The sequence below is a fragment of the Siphateles boraxobius genome, unplaced genomic scaffold (assembly GCF_051911475.1).
Source record: "Siphateles boraxobius isolate OS27281-9 unplaced genomic scaffold, OSU_SipBor_1 18, whole genome shotgun sequence".
Taxonomy (NCBI): Eukaryota; Metazoa; Chordata; class Actinopteri; order Cypriniformes; family Leuciscidae; genus Siphateles; species Siphateles boraxobius.
This window is the reverse complement of record NW_027508788.1, coordinates 11,460,022-11,479,476: the sequence shown is the minus strand read 5'-3', so window position 1 is coordinate 11,479,476 and position 19,455 is coordinate 11,460,022. Positions and strand designations below refer to the sequence as shown.

The following is a 19,455-nucleotide window of genomic DNA, read 5'->3' as shown; positions in this document are numbered from 1 at the left end:
TATTTCTGCATACTGTGCACAGTATGTGAATTTTCCGCAGGTAAACCTACACTTCCAATCAAAGGTTTGGGGTCAGTAAGATTTTTTTGTTGAAAGTAATTAATACTTATATTCCGCAAGGATTTGATTTTAAATTGATCAAAAGTGACAGTGTAAGAAATGTATCATGTTACTTAAAAAATATTATTATTTCAAATAAATGCTGTTCTATGAGCTTTCTATTCATCAAAGAATCCTGAATAAAATGTATGACTTTTTCCTCAAAATCTGAAGCAGCACAACTGTTTTCAACACTGGAAATAATCAGGAATGATTCTTGAGCATCAAATCATCATATTAAAATGATTTCTAAAGGATCATGTGACACTGAAGACTGCAGTAATGATGCTGAAAAATCAGCTTTGATCACAGGAATAAATTACAGTTTAATATATATATATATATTCACAAGGAACACTGATATTTTAAATTGTAATGATATTCCACAATATTAATATTTCTACAGTATTTTTAACCAAATAAATGCAGCCTTGGTGAATAGATAGACATTCAAAATTTGTACTGACTCCATTTTTTTCTGACAATAATGTAACCAGAAAACACTGTGCAAAATACTGTATAAAGTTCTTTAGATTTTTAAAATGTTCTTCACACTAAGAAAAAAACAGTTCTTTCAAGAACTTTTCACTGAAAGGTTCTTTCGGAACCAAAAATGCTTCTTCTATGACATCACTGCAGAAAAGAACTCTTTTGGAACCTTTGTGTACATGAGCTTATATGAAACTGGGTTTCACTTAGCAAATATCTTAAAATGAGACTTAAAACATGTGCTAAAGATGTCCTGAGTCTCCAGCCTTCATCATCTGTGTGAGAAACGGAGCGGTTTTCCACTGTGTTCTGATGAACGGGTGGAGAGATTTAGCGTCCAGTCAACCTCATCTGAACTCTAGTACACTTTTGAGTTTTGAGTGAGACTGCAGTGGCTTTTCTTTTAAGAGTTAATTTTATGGTAAAATACATGTCACTGTATCAACATTCATTTGTTTTTGTTGCTATAGTATGCACCAGTGTTATTATAGTATTATTAATTTAATTAGTTTTTTAAAGTCCCCATGAAATCAAAACCACAACGATCCAATCAACTCCCTATAGACAAAATCAGGCCCCGTCTGCATTTGATCTTGTTTGAGAAGCCGTTTCACTCTGATATACGTCACAATAGAGAAGAAAAGGCAAGCACACCTTCCGTTTCCTGTCGACTCTAATTTTATGTTAAAATGCACGCCACAAAAATAACACCCATATATGCATTTTGTTGCTATAGTATGGAGTTATTTAAGTATCATTGAGATGCTATTATAGTTTTCAAAAATATTTTAAATTGGAATTTATTTTTGTAGCCTACCTGTTTTCATGTTAATTTTAAAGTTTTAGTAATTTTGTTGTGTTTTCGTCATTTTTATTTGTTTAAAAAATATGCCTATGTATTTTTAATTTCATTTTTATTTTTAAATATTAGCCATCAAGTTAAACTAAATGAAAAGGAGACATGTTGCCTTGGTAGCCAGCTGAAATCAAATAATTTTAAAGTAACTAAAATAACTAAAATAAAAAGTAGTTGTCAAAACTTTTTTGGGGGAAAAAATCATTGGCAAACAATGCAATTTGACATGCAACATTTGTTAAGAGCTCATCAAGGTCCCAGATGGCCTAGTCAGAGAGTTTGAGGAAAAACCAGTCTGAGTTTTTTCTGGTATCAAAATAGAAAGCCAGAAAGAGGAGGAGAAGATCTCTGAGCGTTAGAGAAGGCCTGCGGCTGCAGTATAAGTACTCGAGGCAGGAGCCACCCTGAGCGGAGAGCTGGAGTCGAGAGCCAGGCCAGCTCATGAAAGGGATGTGGTTTTGATTCAGGGGGGTCAAGAGACCCAAACTCTCCATCTGAACGCAGATGTGCTGGCCTGGCTCTCTCCTCTGCTGACTGCTTTGTTTCATGGGCAAAGACAAAAGCATCTCCCCAGAAACATTTATAGGCCTTCCTAATTATTTTAGGTCTGACTGAATATAAAAAGCTGCAAGAGGCGCCTTTATCTGATGGTGTGCTACACCATACTCTTCTTCGTTTTTCACATAAACGTATTATTTTTTAATTTCAAACCCAACAATCTGCTTTTTTGTAATTTTTTTTTAAATGTTTTGCTTTAAATATGTGCTCTTTAAAACATGTTTAGACATTTTAAGTTTTATACAATGACATGAAGCCATTTTAAATGTGACTGGATCGTCTAAATACGTTTTGGATTCGCTGTTGAACTTGAGCGACATCTTGTGGAATTTTGTTGAACTTCCGCATTCGTCGCTTATTCAATGACATGTACTTTCTGTCAGCCACCGCTAGATGGAGACCTATCAAAGCAGATGCGCAAACTCAATACTCCACTATCAGACCACCGTGACCACGCAGGTTTCCGTAGTGTAGTGGTTATCACGTTCGCCTCACACGCGAAAGGTCCCCGGTTCGAAACCGGGCGGAAACAACTTTTTTTTCCATAAAACCACTTACATTCACAGGTCCAGTTAAATACCCGAGAGGAAAAAAGCAAAAGCAATAAATAAATAAATAAACCAACCCAGAACGCTAAACATCAGGTTTTGTAATTACCTACCTGTTGTTTTCTCTTTAAAATCAATAGACAAATAAAAAACGCACGCAAATATACATTCATAGTTGGGACTTCTATACATACATGGACAGACTTTTATTCTGAAATCAACACTGGCTGCAGAAAAACGTCTTGAAATGACATTTTCAGATACATGCTGACGACTTCACATTGCTGCACTTAATACAAATATGCCTGGTTTTAACTACGGGGGTGATCAGGTAAATTTCAGATGAACTTAAATGGCATGTATGTGATTGTAAGTAGCCTCAGTATATGCTTTTTAGAGATTTCAGCAGTAACTTATCTCTGTTCGGAGCTAATAAAACAGCATTAATCCTATTATTTGCTCAAATGTTTATTTAACTGAATTTTATTTTATAGAAATCCGCTTACCAGAGAGAAAACAAAATTTGAGCAAGTTAAAGCTGTTTGGAAACGTTTATGGCCATTAGCTTTGTATCGGTGGCTTAGGTCTATTGAGGAAGTCATTCTGCCATTACTCTATTTTAAAGTTTTGCGCCTAAAGAGTGTTTCAGTATTTTGTCATTCATATTTCACTTGTGAATATTCTGATATATTATATTGATGATAGTCTTAGATACTGGCAGAAAAAAACAGCTGACGCGAAATAATGCGAAACTCAGACGCATAAAAACGGCGCAGCTACGATGCGCTAGAACACTTGTCTTTGTATGGCTCAAAAGCCGCTGTTTACACTGCACGGATAGGTTTAGATTCGCTGATCTGTAGAACACAAAAACACGTCAGCGTTACGTGCGTATGTTCTATAGATCATATCGAAAGCGGGCCTAATTTGACAGCACGACCCAGCCGTTCAAGAGGTTTTGAGGATTGAGTGGCGCATTACTAAATAGAGGTCTCTCCTCCAGGATATGATAACTGTACCCACACTGAAATGAGTAACGTTATCAGAGATAAAGCGCTTAATATACATTTCAAACCCGGGCACGTTGAGGTTGTTCAGGTAAGACTGTTAACCATTTCTAAGAAAGCCTTTATGGTAAACAAGCCAAAATAACTTTATATCAAATGACTGCCTTATTATAATCCAGGGAGATCCGTTCTGTGGTCATTTTTAAAACTTAAAAAGAAATACAAATCATGTAATTGTTATCGCGTAGATTAGTTTCAGTTGTAACAGAATGCATATCATGTTTGAATTGTTTATAATTTGGCTGCACTTTAAACTAGAAGACATACGAGTGCTTTCCTAAGAAATTAAACATACTTATTATGATGTTGTTCATTGGTATATTAAAACGCTGTGCGACACTGATGTGTCTCTGCATTTAATCCCATTAACCAGTTTCCTCTTTAAGTGTCCAACGTTAGATGCAAGTAAGATTTAAAGTTGAACTACAACGTGCTTGAGAGTATATAAAAAAAAAACAGAAATCCCATTTCATCAGTACAAATGAAACAAAGTCTGTAAAATGTAATTTTAAAGTACATGTCTGACTGGAGTAAAAAATAAAAAAATATTAATGGCAAAACTTTCAATACCATAAATAAAATTATGTATGGCAATAACGTTTACACCGGAATGGACTGTGAACATGGACTGGAACGAGAGAATTTTCTCCAACCAAAATCCAACCCAGCTGTGTAGTTGCACTAAATCTCCCGAGGGTGGCGCTAATAGCGACTAATAGACACCTGAGCGCTGCAGCCTCAGCATCGACTGCACAACAGCATTGAGAACATTAGTTTCAGCTTGTGAGGCTGTTTGAAACAAACGTTTACACATCATATAACTTACAAATGCAAAAAAAAAGGTATTAAAAAAGGTTGTGTCCTTTTACTTTATAGGGTTGTTTAAGTGCCGTCACGCACAAGGCCGATTCAGCGATGTATTTTTAAAGGCAATTTCCTTTCCAAGTGTCAGCATCCTCTGTATTACCACAAACTCAGTGCAGAATATGTGTACTACAACAATATAGCCTATAATATAAGATAACGCAACGTTCCTTTCAGTTGTAAACGTCCTGGACTGGGCTGAAAAAGTAACGTTAGATTAATTAGCCATTAAACAATTACAATTAATTAACAACATGACATCTTTCAAATATCAAAATATAAAGTACAATTTACCTCATAATAAAACAAGCGAAGTTAACGGACAACATCTGAGGTAAATTGTATCGTCCATCAGTTAACAATTAACTTTAGTAACGGTCAGTTCATCAACACGACGACAATAGCTAGGCTAATTCAGATAAACTTCTCAAGAATATTGTAATATCTTACCTTTCTTCGTTTTTCTTGCTGTTTTGAGAATGGTCAGTCACACACACAAAAAAACACCAATTACTCATCGACACTGGCTTTTTCAATCACTTGTCATTACACGACGAATGGATGTCAATGATATCCATATCATATCATCTGCCAATGATGTTGTAGGGGCGTGTTCAGTTTCTGTGATGGGCGGCTCTCATTAGTTTTCAGTTGTGTCAATCAAATCTCGGACCTGATGTCGTTCTACTCAGTATAACTACTATTTAAAAAACAAACATCTAATAGACACAACGATCTTTTGTTTTATAAAATGTTTCCTCATGTATTGAAATTCTTCAAATTCTTCATAATTAAGAAAACGATCACATAATGTCTAAAGAGCGCTTCATCTGTAAAGCATTTGTTGTCTGCTACAAACATCAGAAAAACATCTTTAAACAAACAGTTTTACATAGCCTACATTCTAAATCTTGAAGACATTTTAACATCTGACAGGAAACATTTTAAAGGCTTATTGCAGATGAGCAAAATCTCTGTGTGTGCGTATGCTATTAAACTGTTCTGTCATTTGATTTAGGATGATGTCTACACACCGTACCGGCGTGTGCTTGTGACTGGTGCAACAGGGCTACTGGGCCGTGCTGTTTATAAAGAGTTTAAGAACAATGACTGGGATTCGTTGGGATGTGGCTACAACCGTGCCCGGCCTTGTTTCCTGAAGTGTAATCTCTTAGATGAAGACGCAGTGCGAGGGGTCATTCAGGGCTTTCAGGTAATTTACACTCTATCACATTATTGCCCTAATCCTAGTAAGATAACCCACTGCTACTCTCTTACCACCAATACATTTTTTGTATACAGTACATGCTTGATGTGTTAAGTTTTTTTCTCCATTTTGTGAATGTCAGCCTCATGTCATTGTGCACTGTGCTGCTGAAAGGAGGCCAGACGTGGTGGAGCGTCATACTGAAGCAGCCATGAACCTGAATGTGCATGCATGCACTACTCTGGCTAAAGAAGCAGGTCAGTAAAGTGGCACATATAGATCGTAACGTCAGTTCTGTCAGATCATGTTAGTCAAGCTCGCATCTGCTGACTCTCAGGAGATTCTGCAAGCTAATTGTCAATTGTATTTGACGATAGTGGTTCTGACAGAATATGGTTATAAATGCAAAATGTCTTGTTAAAGTTCTCCATAATCCCTTTCCACAGGTAGCATCTTCCTCCTCTACATCAGCACAGATTACGTTTTTGATGGACGTAATCCTCCCTATGGAGAAAACGATGCCCCCAATCCTTTGAATTTGTATGGGAAGTCCAAGCTCGAGGGTGAGAGGGAGATTCTCAGACACTGCCCAGGTATGTTTTGTTTTTCAACCACATATGAAAGGATCTGCTAGTTTTTTCTTCATTACAAAATAAAAATAAATTTAAAGGGACATTGTGTAGGAATTTCTCCCATATAGCGGTGAAATTGTATTTTGCATTCAAACGAATTGTGCTCTCCAGCGTGTCTTTCAAATGCGTGTTGCATCTACGGTATCTGTTATGTACCTAAAAGCTATGACTACTAATAGCACTTTGTCGAGTTTCCCTTCGGGTGAACATGTTTGTTATTTCAAACTAACTGCAACTTGACACAACGAACAAACGAATGTTACAGTATGAATAATAACAGGGGCCGTAAAGGGGCCGTAAAGCGGCTCTCACTGCTCTGCTCCTCCGGTTCTGCTGCTTTCAGTCACGTGATGCTGGCTCTGAACGAAAACCCATCGTGGAAACGTGTTGGCCTAGTACTTTTTGACCCTCTCTGCTATTATAGTTTTTCAAGATGGCGGAACGACATGGAAGCCTCCGTGGACCTACCCGTCACATGTATATACAGATAATAAATTCTTCGTTTACGAGGATAAGTCAGATAATTGGCAGAGGTATTTGTACACCATTGAGGACATATTTATGAATAAAAATATTGATTTTAGATGATAAAATACCTAAAAAACTACACATTGTCCCTTTAAGCTAGATTGAGGCGTGACCGCCCTGCCACAATACTATTAGGAGAGAATAACATGCATGTTCCCTAAAAACAATTATCTGTCTGTATTAGGAATGTTAACGATTAATCGACGATCGATTAATTGTCGATACATTTAATCAATAACATTTATCGATCATCGATTAAGCAGGTTCATGGATGTGCGTGCTGCTCAACCCGAAACATGTAAAGCGAGCGCACCGGAGTTATGTTTGGGACCATTTTTCACCATAATGACTATATGTTTGCGTGTGCATTCGCAGCCTTTTGTTTTGTGCAAATGTAAGTTGTAATATTGTGTTTATTTTGTGTAGGCCTATCTATATCTGATTAATCTCATATAGGAGGCATTTCTGAATGGCACGTAACTTAGTTTAAATTCACTTATGCATTCTTGTAACTTTGTGCAGATATAATTTGTAATATTATGTTTATTTTGTATATATCGGATTAATCTCACGTAGGATGCATTTCTTTGAGTTAAATAATGCGCTAGCAAAGTGCTCCAGCTTACCGGTATTCATTCAGCACATGCAGCTCAAACAGCAATGCACGGCTAATAATAACGATGATTGGGATTGTCATATTACAAAACATGACAACACCATTTTATTAAATCGTTGTGAATTCATTGGGTTTAGTTGCTGTTTTCAGCGCGTTGATCGAGGAAGAGCGTGTCCACGACAGTCACACATTCTGACAAGCACACATCTGTTGGTGACAGATTGTATTAGTGGTTATTTGATAATTCAATAAATAATTTAATTAAATGATCAATCACATCGAAACATTTTACAATCCTACTAGCCCTTTATTTAGATTAAAAACCATTCTCATTCCTTTGGTGAGGAACATGTAGTTTTGAGCAGCATTTGCGGACCCTGTCATGCAGTTTGCCATATGACACTGCAGTAGACGCATAATGCAGTATTAAGGCTAACGATTAATCGATTAATTGATCGTTAATTTAAACGACGATCGATCATGGGAATTTGTGAAAATTGGAGCCCGATCTCATGAAAGTGCGTATCTATACAACAAATGTTATTTCTCGTGCCATTTATACGCCAAAAATAGTTTTTGCGTGCATATGCTACGCAGTTTTCATGTGCATATGATACGCACTTTATGGCGTCTAATACGCACGCACTCCCCACGCTAATCCTACCCAAGGGGTTTACAGTGCGTAGCATATGCATGCTAAAACCATTTTTGGCCTATAATTGGCACGAGAAATAACATTCGTGGTATAGATACGCACTTTCATGAGATTGTGTTGGAAAATTGACATCCCTATTCTGTTTTTGTTCTGAGCAGGGGCAGCTATACTGCGAGTGCCCATTCTCTTTGGAGAGGTGGAGAAGGTTGAAGAGAGCGCAGTGACCGTTTTGTGGGACAGAGTTCAGGAGGGAGCCGAGAGTTGCACCATAGAACATTGTCAGCAACGCTTCCCCACCTTCACTAAAGATGTGGCACGTGTCTGTAGGAACATGGCTGAGCGAGCCCTTCAGGTGAGCCCCACGTGTGTCAAGCTCAGTTTAGGTCAAGGGCTGGATTGAACTGAAAGTCACTTTGGTGTCACATGTAGAGAATGCATGCACAATGCACGTTCCAGTCCAGAATCAACTTAACCATTGATTTCTGTACAACATGTTCCTGTTGCCCTCAGGATCCATCGTTGCGTGGAATCTTCCATTACTCTGCCAAAGAGCAGATGACCAAATATGAGATTGCCTGTGCAATAGCAGATGCTTTCAACTTGCCTAGCAGCCATCTAATACCAGTGAGTACAAAGAAAAAAAAATGTGTGCTGAAAAGATAGCATTATCACATATTCTGTCCTTCCTAAGGTTAGTACAGTCCAGGGTCGGAAATGAACAGAGGCTTAGGGCAAAAATTCCAGCAAAACTAATAAAATGCCCCGCCAAATTCATGATAAAGAGGCCAAAAATGCCCCGTATAATAAAAAAAAAAAAGAAAAGAAAAAAGATTGACTGTCGCGATTAAAGTGAGATGTGAAAATGAAGGAAAAGTGTCAGTGATGAGAGACGTTCATTGCTTGCGTTCTGTAGATAATTTAATCCCAATTTGAATAATCGTTTTGTTTTTCATGCTATTATAACCAATGTGAAGTTTACATTTTTTTAATGTGTAAAACGCTGCTGCTAGGATTCTGAGCAGAACCAGAAAATATGAACACATCACACCAGTCCTCAGGTCTTTACACTGGCTGCCAGTTACATTTAGGATTGATTTTAAAGTATTATTACTGGTATATAAATCATTCAATGGCCTAGGACCTCAATACATTGCAGATATGCTCAGTGAATATAAACCCAACAGATCACTCAGATCATTAGGATCACATCGGCTAGAAATACCAAGGGTTCACTCTAAGCATGGCGAGTCTGCTTTTAGCTACTATGCCAGCCGCAGCTGGAACCAGCTTCCAGAAGAGATCAGATGTGCTCCTACAGTAGTTACATTCAAATCCAGACTCAAAACACATCTGTTTAACTGTGCATTTACTGAATGAGCACTGTGCCACTGTTCGTCCGACTGTTTGCACTGTATTTTATTTTATGTTTTAATTATTCTGATTTAATTTGATTATTTCTGTATTTTATCTTTTATTCTAAACTGTTTTAATTATTCTGATTTCTTTTGATTATTTTAATTTCTTCTATGTAAAGCACTTTGAATTACCATTGTGTATGAAATGTGCTATATAAATAAACTTGCCTTGCCTTGCCTTGCCTAAAAACGTGATAAACTTATTAACAAACGGCTCTTAGCTTGTTTTGTCTGTGTAGCCTTCAAGAATATGATTTGCTACTAATTTGATAATGTAAAGATGACTTTTGTTGATGTAATTTTATTTCCCAGGGCAGGAGGCAAATATTGACCCTTAATAGAAAAGTTAGTTTCTGACCCTGGTACGGTCTGTACACACTCTTGTCTTGCATGCAACATGCATATTATAGCTATATGTGGAATGTTTGTGTAAATATAATGAAAAATATGATAGTCCCAGTCCCCATTCGCCTACTTATTCTACAACCTAAAAGTATGTACTCTTTTTGTGAAGAAAAAGTACATACTTTTGAGTGTGTAGCAAAAGAGAAGGCAAGCTTTGGCACATACTATCAATCATACATACTACCTGTCAATCATCTTGTCACAGTTAAAATCCTCCATTCAATGTAATTTAATTTCCTACCGTTTAGGAGAGCACGTTCATCTGCCAGTCGTGGGTCTTTCATGCGGAGACTCTCCTCATGTGTTTGCAATTTGAATATAATGATGCATTTAAAAGTTAATGGCTAAACGTATCTTTACAAAAGTTCACAATGCTGCTGCAAATGCAATATAATGTAAACAACATTGAATAAATAAATTTTCGTCAGGTTAGATACTGATATTTAATCACTCAAACCCCTTTATCTAAATCTCTCTACATAACCGGCGGACTCGCGCATCCTCCATGTCTGTAGTTTTTTAACACTTTTAACTCTTGTTTGTAGTTCTAACTGAATCCTCGTCCAGCGTGCGATGGGTTGTGGGCAATATTAGCTGTCAGAGTGTGCATCGATCTGCACTTCAGATTCTGACCGGAAATAGTAGACCATCCGGGTCTCTTTGGAACACTTATTTAAACATACTATGATTTGGGACGGATAGTGTGTGAATTGGGACTGGGTCCTTGACTCCAAGGGAATCTTTTTGTTCAGTATGATCTGTTATGTTGTTTAATGTGATAATCTGTTTTGATCATTAACCTGTGTGTGTGTGTGTGTGTGTGTGTGTGTGTGTGTGTGTGTGTGTGTGTGTGTGTGTGTGTGTGTGTGTGTGTGTGTGTGTGTGTGTGTGTGTGTGTGTGTGTGTGTGCGTGCTCGTGTGTGTGCGTGCTCGTGTGTGTGCGTGCTCGTGTGTGTGCGTGCTCGTGTGTGTGTGTGTGCGTGCTCGTGTGTGTGTGTGTGTGTGTACGTGTGTGTGTGTGTGCTCGTGTGTGTGTGTGTAGATGACAGAGCAGCCTGCTGGAGCAGGAGCTCAGAGGCCACAAAACGCCCAGTTAGACTGCTCACGCCTGGAGCTCCTCGGCCTGAGTGTGGAGTCCGCCCCTTTCAAGACTGCCATAAGGGACAGCCTATGGCCCTTCCAGCATGACAAACGATGGAGGCAGACCGTCTTTCATTAAAGCAACGACTTTATCCGAAACTCCAGAAAGAAATTGGACCGCACTCTTTAAATGTTTAGTATTTCATTTTTCACAGAAACAATAATCCTTAAATAAAGCAGATCCTCGCTCTTCACAAGACCATCTGCTTTGTTTGATGTCTACATTTGTTATAGCCAACAAGTATTTCACCTTTGTGTTTTTGTGTGAATTGCACTGTATATTAATGAGTCCTCAACTGTACTTTGTGTTTCTTTCCTAAAATGTATAAGTTCATGTAAATGACAAGTTGAAGACAAGAATGTTTAATAAAGGAACAGATGATATGCTCAATTTCTGCTGTTCCCTCTTTTTTATATAAAAATAAATAAAATAATAATAAACACAAAGACATTTATTAGAGGAAAAGAGAATGAATAAATTATCAGGAAGCTAAAATTGAGCCTTTCTTTCTTGGCGATTAAAAGTCTTTCCCCGAAATACTTTACATAACAGGAGTGTTAATTACGATGATAATAACCCTGACTCATTATTGTATCTACATCTAAATACTGTAAAGATTTACAGTTTCAAGTAAACTCAAGTATATCATAAATGACTTATTTCCTTATTTCCTCAATTTCACAGTCCTGTTGTTGGTCTTTTGCAAGTTCCCTTTAACCAACAAAAGTCAGTTCCTTAATTATGGTGAGAAGTGATACCATTACTAATGAATTTGATAAATTCTATAAGGTTTTGTTTTATTAGTTCGTTTTTGAAAACATTCCAGCTGTTGGATAAAATTACAGTCAGAATTTTAAAAGATGAATCAAAAACAGTCAGGCATGCAGTTCATTTTTTTTTAAAAATTCTCTTGCCGTCCTGTAATCAAGCTGAGATTGACATTGGCCAGAGCATATTTCTGAAAATATGATATGCTAAAACAAGCATCTAAAAAATAAATAAAAAAAGTCCGGTAAAAATTGCCATTAATAATAATATATTAATATTAACCTACTACAACGTAAATGATAAACTTGTTTTATAAAACCTTTTAACTATCGCTGAATTCGGAACCACGTACTACTATACTACTCATACTAAGTTTACCATATCTTACAATGGCAGAAATAGTAAGTGTGTGAGAAGCATAGACTGTAAAACAAATAGGTGAGAAGTTATTTCTTGTGTAGTGGTGACGTTTTCTCAAATGGGCGGGGTCATTGGGTTGCGCTTCACGCGGTCAGCTGATATATTACCACGAGTTATTATTTCCAATGGGAGTCCGCGCACCGCTGTCTACGTGACATCACCGTTGTGACCAAATCGAGAAGCGTTGTTTTATCCGTGATTGCAGCTTCATCGGTTTACGCCGGACTTACTTCAGCGGCGGAATAATAACAAAACCAAATTCTGAAAGACAACAAAGGGACATTCGCTGAAAAGAAGCAGGTTTTTCCTCCAAAGGTAAAAAAAAAAAAAAACTTACCTTTTTAATACAATAAACGCTAACCGAATGAAATGTCTTTCGTCTTAGAAATGAGTTAGTCTCATTTGCTATTGAATATGTTTGTTTTTTCTTGGTTCTGTCAAACATTGACCATTGAATGGTAACGTTAGGGTTGGTAGTCCTCAGGGTCTTACCGCCCCTCCATTTTCATCCACACATACTATGGCGCACAAGAAATATCTCTAGACCATGAGGATATAAAGCTATTCTATTATTAGATATTGTGAGACATGGAAGATATAACGTATTATTCAACTTGTTGTGTTTGTCCTGTAAACTACTGTGTTTTCATAATGTGTGTCGCACATTTGCGTGGGTAAATGAGATCCTGACCTTTCTTTGGCAGTAGGTGAACAATCATCTTGTTGTGAATGAACCAGATCGCCTGATTCTGATTATTACTGCAGTGTCTGTAACACTACTGCATTCACCGTCACAGAGAGTGGGGCGTGTTAATGTATAGGCCAAAAACAATAGATGTACGGACACTTTTTATCATCATTAGTTCAGTTCAGAGTCAGACAAAGCTCATATCAGTTTAGCTAGATTTCAGCATGTACTTTAATCCTTCAGCTATCTTGATGTCATTGTCCCTATTATTATCAGAGCAAGTTTGTGAAATGTTTCCGATAACTTTTGAGTGCATGCAATTGTGTGAATAATTAATTGGAAGATTAAATGATCAGATTTAATTCATAATACCATCAATCTGCTATTGGGCCCATGGTCTACTGTAGCCCAGGCCCCTAAAACACACTGTAATACTTGTACATGTGTGTCATATGTAAGTGGATATGCCTGTTAAATTATATATTTAAGGGAGCAAAGATTAAACCTTAAGTTTGGAATTCTGATTAGTAGCAATATTGTCCTGATCCACAACAATAGGTTTTCTTGTGAGTGGATTTGCTCCATGTGTATCAGTCATTTCATTCAGCATTGTCTCTGTTGTTTGAGTAAAGCATTGCCAGCTTGTTCCATTAAGAGCCATTAAGTTAATAATTTACCATCACTGAGTCAAGAGAGCACTGTTTGACTTCAACTAGATCAAATGCTCACACCGCCATTGTAAGTGTATTAGTCAGCGCTGATACCATTTCCGTGGACCGAATACTCGCTGTTAATGAGGCTTGATATTCACTGATCATATAAAGAAAGAGGTGTTTTTGGCCCATGTACTGGGTGATGGTTAGTAATATGACTCTTCATTTGATATCCAATGATTCAGATAGAGATTGCCTTCCATTTTCAATTTTCTTTCCAAAAAACCAGACTGTAGTCAAAGTAGACAGCTAAATGTCATTTTTAATATGATGTGATTAAAAGCTCTATATGTCTGTCCCTCATAGCCTCATTGCCCCTTTATTTCAAATTAAATATGCTGTTGATCCTCAATAAGGTCTATTTGTTAATCTAAAATTTTTTTAAACCTTTTTATGTATATTTATTTTATATACACTATCGTTTCAATTAAAAAAAAAAAAAAAATTAACACTTTTTATTCAGCAACCATATCAGTTGATGGGCCCCATTTACTTCAATAGTAGGAAAAAAAAATACTATGGAAGTCAACGGCTACAGTCAACTATCTGGTTACCGACATTCTTTAATATATCTTCTTCGCAGAAGAATGAAACTCATACAGGTTTGGAACAACTTGAGGGTGAGTAAATGAGGACACTTTTGGGTGAACAGAAGAAGAGTTGTATAGTTTTACACCTAGATACATGCCTGGCCTGTTCAAAACAATTGAACAAAAAAGGAAAAGTGCACATTTTAACTTCATAATTGTAAAAAATAAAACAAAAAGACAATTGTAATAACTCTTAACTGCTGCCTGAGTAATATGTTTAGCAAGTTTAAGAAGATGAGAGAGCCATTGGTGCACTTTGTTGTCTTTAGAAACTGCAACATGAAGTAATTATAACTTTTTTTCATTGTTTTCTCCCAGCTAGCTAGCTCAGTTCCAGCGTGTAGATGAATTACGAGCAGCCCCCCCCCTACACAGGGCCTGGTCCCAGCGCTCCGGGATACCCCCCTCCCAACGCTCCCGGATACCCTCCTCAGGGATACCCTCCTCAGGGATTCCCTGCACAGCCATACCAAGGATATCCAGTCAATACCGACCAGCCCAACCCTGGTTACCCAAACTACCCTCCTGGACCCCCTGGGTCATATCCAGTCCAGCCAGGATACCAGGGGTACCCACAACCACAGTATGGGGGCCCAATGTATGGGGAACCTCCTAAAAACACTGGTGAGATTCTTGATTTCCTGTCATGTTGAACATTCTCATTTACACAGTCATTGGGTTAGTGTCACTCTAATTTCCTCATAAACATCCTCATTTGTGACAGTGGAATCTACAGATTTACACAAAACACAGCTAGAACAGTTAGTGGAAATGTTGGTTGCTCATAGTTTAAGTAACAGCCATGTAATCATTAATATCTGTATTCATTTTCCTGGTGTTCTTTTTTTGTTAATAGGAAGTTAACACGGGTCAGAGGATTACATCATGTATAATAGCTGTTATGTAAATTACATAAGTTGTTTAGCTTCGGTCACCTGGTTTTTAAATCATGTTTTAGTCTATAGTCTAATGGACTTTCACATACTGTGGGGACCCTTTGAGAACACTTTAAAAACATGGAAAATCCATACTAATTACTAAGAGATTCTGACATGATCTGTTTTAAAGTTTCCTAATGTTGTTTTGGAATCTCCTACAACATGTTTCGCATAACTACCGTAAAACTTCAAATAATAGCCTGGGCTTTTATTTTCCCAAATCGTCGAACTGCACCGGCTTGTATTTGAGACAGGCGTCTATATGAGACAGGCCTTTATAATTTAGTGTTGAGATGTTGTTCCTAGAGTCTCTAATCTCTAAAAATCTCCAAATGCTCCACGTGAAACTGCCGTCTTCCGACCTTTTACTATCGTGTCAACTGATTTTGATGCGCGAAGGAGAGAGAGCAAGACAGCGCTCGTGTTGTTTGAAGACGTGAGAGTGCGCGCGCGCGGTCGGGGCGCTCTCTCTCTCTCTCTGCTCGTTTGTGCCCTGTCAAGCGCAGCAGTCATTCTATTACATCACTCACCGATCAAAAAAGACTTTAGCGGGACACAAATTTGCTTTGTCGGCCGCCAAAAAGTGGACGATCTGACGGGTTTTAGAAGATTAAATACAACCCGAAACTAAAAAACAGACCCGGCCTCTATTTGACACCGGCCTTTATTTACCCAAACCTGTCGCCACACAAGGCGTGTAAAAGAGACACGTCTATTTGGGACTCGGCTATTATTTGAAGTTTTACGGTATTCTCCTCTATTGGTTTTAAACAACAGACTTAATATTTATCCGTCTCTGGTCATCATTAGGAGACAATGAGCATATGAACCGTTTTGCCGCTGCTTATATTGATCCCACAGTAAAACCGTCTGTGGATGAGAGTCTGAAACAAGCATTGGTGGGACGTTGTCCTGCTCCACAGATGCAGTGAAATGAGAATTTTAGAATAACAGGACACTCATTTAGATTACACTTTATTCAACAGTAAACCACTCCTTTCAATCCGATCGAAATTCCAATCGGATCGAGCTGAATCAGATCGATTAAGGTGTTTACATGACGGTTTTTTAGACCGATTGAGCCGTCAATCCGATTATAAGGGTCCATGTAAACATACGCTACTCATTTTGAGGTACATTATGAGATGTTGCAACTGTAATTCCTCATCATCAGCATTAACAAGTGCATGTCCATCAACAAACCCATTATTTGACTTATTTATTTGCCGATGTGTATTTTTCTAAATTATTGCGGTGAAAATGTGGGAACTCTATGTGGTAACAGACAGTACATTAGCCGAGCTCTTGCATGAATGACTGATGTAACATAAACGTTGGTAAAATAAATCTTGCTCCATCCTTTATCTTTCCTCAAAGTAGTGAGAACGACAGACAATCTGCCTTAATAGACAGTTTTAGGTAATAGCAAAGAGTATAGAAGAACAAGAGGCGAAACTCAATAGAACGTTCCATTGCAACACCAGCGCCCAGCAGCAGCGCTACGCTTCCGCCATTTTGGGGTGAAAGCGCCTCGGCAGTCCACTAGTGTTGATGTGTCGTTCGCGAACGAGCCGCTCTAAAAGCCGATTCTTTGAAAAGATCCGGACTTCCCATCACTATGCACTAGCTTTTTGCTGTCGCTATGGCAATATCAGCTGCTTTCTAATTTTTTTTTTAAAGTAGCCTACATTAAAGATCAAATCCAAACTGAATGATGACAACAAAGAATAACGTACAATCACTAGACTAGTGATCATCAAATCCCTTTTAACAGTTTATTTCACAGACTTAGACAAGTTTTCTACTTTTTTCCCATAAAACCTTTAGTATTAGCATTACAAACACTGAATTTATACCAACATATAACAGTAAGTAAAGGACATGCTATATCAGATAATTGGGAATGTTGGACAATATTTATATATAACAGCAATAGAATAGTTTTACAGTCTACTGTTGTTGTTTTTTTTTTTTGCAGTAGCTACTATCTTATATTAATGACCGTTAAAGCAAGACTATGTAAACAAAAAGCACAGCCGCTGTCCATGTTCTATACGATCATCATGTTTGTAGCATGATCCAGGGGATTACCCATACAGAAATGTAATATATGTCAATATAAGTAAATTACATATATAGCCTAATGTCAGTGCCCATGTATGTCTGCTGCCTATATGAGAATATATGCAAAATTCATATGAAACACAGACATGTATGAAACAATATAGCAAAAATGGCCGTTTTCATGTAAGTGCCAGATATTTTCCCGTATATGCACATAAATGTTAAATATATGTACCCTGAGATGCATATATGTATGCATATATGTACTTATTTCAATGCATTAGTATCACATGCATGTATGTTTACATACATTTATTAAATATGTGGGAAACAAATATGTATGTCACATTTATACTTAATGTTGTCCATATATGCGAGAAATGCTATACTCTGAAATGCAGATATATGGTATCATGTATACAGTAGATTAACTCAAATATGTTCTTCACATGTTTGGACACATACATTTTCATATATGTTGCAGGCATAGGCTATATTGTGTTCTCAGATAAGTCAAATTTATGTATTGATGTATGTCATGCTATTTAAAATATAACATATATGGCCATACATTACATTTTTGTATGGGTAAAAAGTACAAAATATATTTCAGGGCTAGTGGAGTTGGTAACTAATAATAGTAATAAATGTGTAAAGTTGCATAAAATGTAAATACTCAATAAAGCAAGAAAAAACTACCTCAAATGTGTATTTAATGATTGGATTAACTGTTAGCTGTTGTCCAGTAACTCCAGTTGGAATTTTCACCCCAAAATGGCGGCCGCACTACCGAAGCGCCACTTAGTGGCTGTTTCCAAAAAAGCGTCAGAGTTTCGCCTCTTGCTCTTCTATACTCTTTGGTAATAGTGGCCCACAGCTGATTAGCAGAAGTATCACAGTAAGACAGTAATAATGTGAGTTAGCAGGAGACCTAGACAATATAAAACTCAAAACTAAGTATTTTGAACACCGGTAGAAAATATAGTTTTCCCTCGTGTCCGCGTGCGTAATAAGTGGGCGGGCAATATGCTAACGTTTCGTCTTGACGTCACAATGAAACGGCTTAGGTTTCGTTTGAAAAACGATTAATTTAATTAACTCAGAATCGACTCTTACTTTTGAGAGACTATATATACGGTGCACTTTCAGATTTAAAACTTTTCAGGATGTTTTCATTCATTTAGAGCCATGTTACACACTACATGAAAGGTCATTTTCAAAAATCCATAATAGGGGCACTTGAATTTTTCAATTAAAAAAAGTAAAATCGTGATATATTGCATATTTTAGAATGTGAGCTGTATGTCTGTGTCTTTCCTCAGTGTATGTTGTGGAGCAGGGCCGACGGGAAGATTCTGGGGACCAGGCGTGTTTAACTGCATGTTGGACGGCTCTGTGTTGCTGCTGTCTCTGGGACATGTTGACTTAGAATATTGAGGAAAACCGCTGTGACCGCCTCCTTCATTTGTAATGAGCTTTCACTCCATGTTTCAATCCTTATTTAATGTATGACTACTGAAATTAACTGAGAAACAAATAGAGCAATGTTTTTGTTGTAGCCTCCATCTCCAGTAGTCCAGCTTGAAGCACCTCTTTTTATTCCTTCAATGATGCACGATACGCACTGAGAGACTGATTACACTCATTGATCTTATTTGTAGAGGCATATTAAACAGAATGTTTTTATTATTTGTCTTATAAAAATGTCATCTTTCTTTAATGAATGCAAAAATGTAAAATTGCTTGAAATATAAGGCCAGATTTGATTATCAAATATGGCCTTGCACAGTCTGTGAATGTTTGATCTGTCTTAATATGAGTCAATCAAAGACAAAAAAAGTTTGTTTCTATTATTAAAAATTATGGAAATATGCCATGTCATCGCTTTTGTTTACTCAAAATGTGTTTTCAGTGTAGTTTCTAAGCTACTAGCATCATAAAATGGGACTGCCAAAATAATGATGTTTTCAACAAATTCTCCAGAGACTCCTCCGGTGTTGTGTTGCTGTACCGGGAAGGTCTTGGTGCTTAAACAAGCTGAGCAATGTTTTTAAGCACCACAGAGGCTTAGAGTTTACATATATTTTGAGGAAACCAACTTACAGTTTCAGCATATTGAACTGAAATGGAGGTATTTTAACATTTAGTTTTACGTATTTATCTCCTTCTCTGAAGAATCTGGTATAAATCCATT

At 37.3% G+C, this 19,455-nt stretch overlaps 2 protein-coding genes and 1 non-coding gene across 7 annotated transcripts; all 3 read left to right on the top strand.

Annotated features, from left to right (window-relative positions):
• The first annotated feature begins 2,461 nt into the window (after positions 1–2,461).
• Positions 2,462–2,534, top strand: trnav-cac (transfer RNA valine (anticodon CAC)). Its single transcript has one exon. It is a non-coding gene; the product is annotated as a tRNA-Val (tRNA).
• mat2b (methionine adenosyltransferase 2 non-catalytic beta subunit methionine) lies at positions 2,470–11,470 on the top strand. 4 transcript variants are annotated; one of them, XM_077233494.1, is made up of 7 exons: positions 2,470–2,881; positions 5,500–5,694; positions 5,831–5,945; positions 6,135–6,281; positions 8,278–8,471; positions 8,630–8,743; positions 10,982–11,470. In XM_077233494.1, exons 1-7 carry the CDS (start codon positions 2,852–2,854, stop codon positions 11,156–11,158), a joined length of 972 nt encoding a protein of 323 aa, XP_077089609.1. In that variant the 5' UTR covers positions 2,470–2,851; the 3' UTR covers positions 11,159–11,470. The 4 variants fall into 4 exon arrangements, with proteins under 4 accessions (XP_077089609.1, XP_077089608.1, XP_077089607.1 ...); XM_077233493.1 differs by having other exon boundaries at positions 2,768–2,881; positions 8,275–8,471; XM_077233492.1 differs by lacking the exon at positions 2,470–2,881 and adding an exon at positions 3,356–3,648.
• A 903-nt stretch (positions 11,471–12,373) lies between these two features.
• On the top strand, positions 12,374–19,132 carry LOC143741149 (cysteine-rich and transmembrane domain-containing protein 1). 2 transcript variants are annotated; one of them, XM_077233543.1, is made up of 3 exons: positions 12,374–12,583; positions 14,578–14,883; positions 18,584–19,132. In XM_077233543.1, exons 2-3 carry the CDS (start codon positions 14,604–14,606, stop codon positions 18,688–18,690), a joined length of 387 nt encoding a protein of 128 aa, XP_077089658.1. In that variant the 5' UTR covers positions 12,374–12,583; positions 14,578–14,603; the 3' UTR covers positions 18,691–19,132. The 2 variants fall into 2 exon arrangements, with proteins under 2 accessions (XP_077089658.1, XP_077089660.1); XM_077233545.1 differs by having other exon boundaries at positions 12,376–12,583; positions 14,582–14,883.
• The last annotated feature ends 323 nt before the right edge of the window (positions 19,133–19,455 follow it).